The 3,001-nt window shown below is 38.3% G+C and overlaps 1 protein-coding gene across 1 annotated transcript in view; it reads right to left on the bottom strand.

Moving 5' to 3' along the window:
- The window catches only part of ccdc73 (coiled-coil domain containing 73), a 24,882-nt gene that overhangs the window by 18,042 nt on the left and 3,839 nt on the right, over window positions 1–3,001 (bottom strand). The window contains exons 2-3 of the mRNA XM_014012175.1: window positions 2,526–2,611; window positions 1,807–1,941 (exon numbers count right to left, since the gene is read on the bottom strand). Coding sequence (XP_013867629.1) covers window positions 1,807–1,941; window positions 2,526–2,570 — 180 coding nt within the window. The 5' untranslated portion in view covers window positions 2,571–2,611. The remainder of the gene's footprint in view (window positions 1–1,806; window positions 1,942–2,525; window positions 2,612–3,001) is intronic.

Raw genomic sequence — 3,001 nt, 5'->3', positions numbered from 1 at the left:
ACATACATACACACACACATGTACGTATACACGCAGATGTATATGGGCATATTTTAGCACATTTTATTATTTTTATTTCTTTTACTGTGTATTTGCACTGCTGTGGGAGTGGCTCTAATCTTGTTATGCACGCGTGTAATGACAATAAAGGCATTCTATCCTATTCTAATTCTATTTAGGGATAAAAAAATGCTGTCTAACCTGACCTTAAGTTGAAAGATAATTGTCCCTCTTGTTAAATCATGAATTAAATGTGATTCTTTTTGGGAAAGCAGAATCAAGAATTAAGAAATCACCTAAACAGAGCTGTGATCCACAACTAACAACGCATAACAGTTGTGAACCTTCCCAGAAGAGCCTAATCGACTTAAACGATTCAAAGAGCACATCACGACTCATCCAGGAGTTCCCAAAAGAACCCAGAACAGAACCGCATCTAAAACCCTCCAGACCTCAGCCGCCTCAGTTAAAGTCAGAGTTAATTAATCCAAAACAAGCAAAGGACAAACAGCAAAAATAACACAAAAGCATCGCCAAAATAACCGTGAGACTTCTGGGGAAATATTCTGAGGACAAAAGCAGAACTTTGTGGAAGGTGTGTGCCCTGCTCCACCTAAAAAGAACCTGCTACTAACAGTCAAACACGGTGGTGGTGGTGTGATGGTCTGGGACTTGTTGTAATTGATGGAATCATGAGTTCTGCTCTCTATCAGAAAACCTGCCTGTTCGGTCATCAGTTCCTGAAGCTCACTTTGGTTCTGCAGCAGGACGATGATCCGAAGCTGCTTTTAGGAAGCTTCTGACTGCACGTGGGCCAAAAAGTTAATAAACGCCTTATTCCAACAAATGGATATCACATTGTCTCTTCTGTAAGAATAACCTAAAAGGCTTTCCTGGTCACAATAAACTGACCTTTTTCATATTTAGAGTTAAGTTAACCTCGTTCTCATCTAAAGCAGCAAGTCAAAATGTAAATAAAATAAAAAAACTCATTGGAATTTGACCTGCTCAGGAATGTCCGGCAGCATCAGGACATCTTCTCGCTTCCTAAAACCCCCTTCGCCCCATCAACGGCTCAACTACAAACTGCTGCTTCGCCTGAGGAGAATCACTTCCACCGCCTGATGTTTGTGTCCCGGCTAACACGACAATAACAATAAAATCAACAAACGACCAACATTACATTATTGCCCCTCTAAGCTTTAAGTACTCTCTCCTGTTCAAATTGCTTGCCGACGGGGAGGAAAAAGCTTTATTTCTGTTACCAACACATTTACTCTATACTTAGTGGTCAAAGGATAAACGCTAATAAACCCCATCTTGGTGTAAAATGACTGAAACCCAGCCGACTCTTGCCCAAACAGAAAGAAAGAGCACTAAGGATGTTAAATACCAATTTCTTCAGTGTTTTTATTCAAATAGTGCATCATTACTCTCACATTTATATGTTTTATTAAAAACTTACCAGGACTTTCAAGGTTAAATTATTTTTATCATATAAAGCTCACAAGTGGTTTCAGGGATGTTAAAGCAACATGGCAGCAAAATAAGATAAGATAAAATAATTATTATTATATTAAATGTATAATAAATTTCTGCTGTTTGTCAGATTTGAGTTGTTGTAATACGTTTACTTGTTATGTTGTCATAAATATAAAAAATGTGGTTGAACAATTTATTTATAGTGCAAATTTAAAATCAACCAACACACTTTTTGTCTTAGGATCCTTGTTTTCCAGAGCCTGACTGGGTTTACAGAGACAGCTGGATCAATATAAAAAATGTAAACGGTGATAGTTAGGCTACCCTTCGAATTTGCAGCTCCTCGATGACCTCGTGTAGATGAGTTTTAAATTCTAGCAGCTGTAGCATGATGGTTCCTCCACTTCCTGTTGGACTGTGAGAACCGGACGACTCCTGCTCCAACGCCGGCTCTTCAAACTGAATCACAGTAAGAGTTGAGTTTTACCACAGATTAAAAACAAAACTGAAGCCTCAGTTTTAAAACTGAAGTATAGATGGGTCATGCAGACTGCAGCTGAAGGGATAAGATCAACAGATAGATCGGTGCAGCTTTCTGCAGTGTTGTGTACCGTGTGCCAGTCTGGTTTGGTAAAGACGGAGCTGCAAGGTGAAACTCCACCACTAGAATGAGATCTCAGAAACAAGCAGTCAAAACAAATTTGAGGAGACAGCGCAAAGCTGCTGCTCCTCCTCTTCGAGACGAACCAGTTGAGGTTGGAGCAGCACGATATGTCGTTCGAGCATCATCATCATCACAATAAACATGTACACAGTCACACTGCAGGTCCTGCAATGCAGGAGGCAAATTAAATCAATGTCTTATATAAGGACTAAACCACTAAATTAAAACTTATTTTTATTTGGATACTTGACTGGCAGAAACAGCTGAAAGCATAGCTAAAAAATGTGCAGACACAATTTAAATCAGGGAAAATAAAGTATACAAAGCATTTGATGAATATTATAGACTTTGTGTTGTACTGTGAAAAGTTGTGGCTTACAGCAGCGTGGGAGGACAGCATCTCAGAGTCTGTATTAAGATCCATTGAGCAAACAAAGGTCCCGCCGGGCCTCCTCTGCCTGTTAACTGAGATTAAAGAACATTTTTTTTGGAAAAAGGTTAATAGAATAGGCTTTTTATTAACCCTCCTGTTGTCCTCATTTTCTGTATACACCCTTTGTCCTCCGGGTCAAAATGACCCGTCTCCACTAAATCCCCAATATAAGCAGCTTAATTGAATTTTAAACACCAAATTTCATCTTGTATATTGTCATTCACCACAAAATGTGTGAATACTTGAGTTTTCCCTCTCCACTTRAATTTCTATAACTAAAGAAAGGAAAAAAATGTGCAAAAAGGAGTTTCGAATGCATTTTTATTCATCTCAATGAATCAATTTTCTTTTACTTTTCTCCAGTGAACAATTTAAGAGAATGTACAATACAAAAATATGAAAAATAACATAACCCATTCAAC

The sequence above is a fragment of the Austrofundulus limnaeus genome, unplaced genomic scaffold (assembly GCF_001266775.1).
Source record: "Austrofundulus limnaeus strain Quisiro unplaced genomic scaffold, Austrofundulus_limnaeus-1.0 Scaffold89, whole genome shotgun sequence".
Taxonomy (NCBI): Eukaryota; Metazoa; Chordata; class Actinopteri; order Cyprinodontiformes; family Rivulidae; genus Austrofundulus; species Austrofundulus limnaeus.
This window is presented reverse-complemented; position numbering and strand designations above follow the sequence as displayed.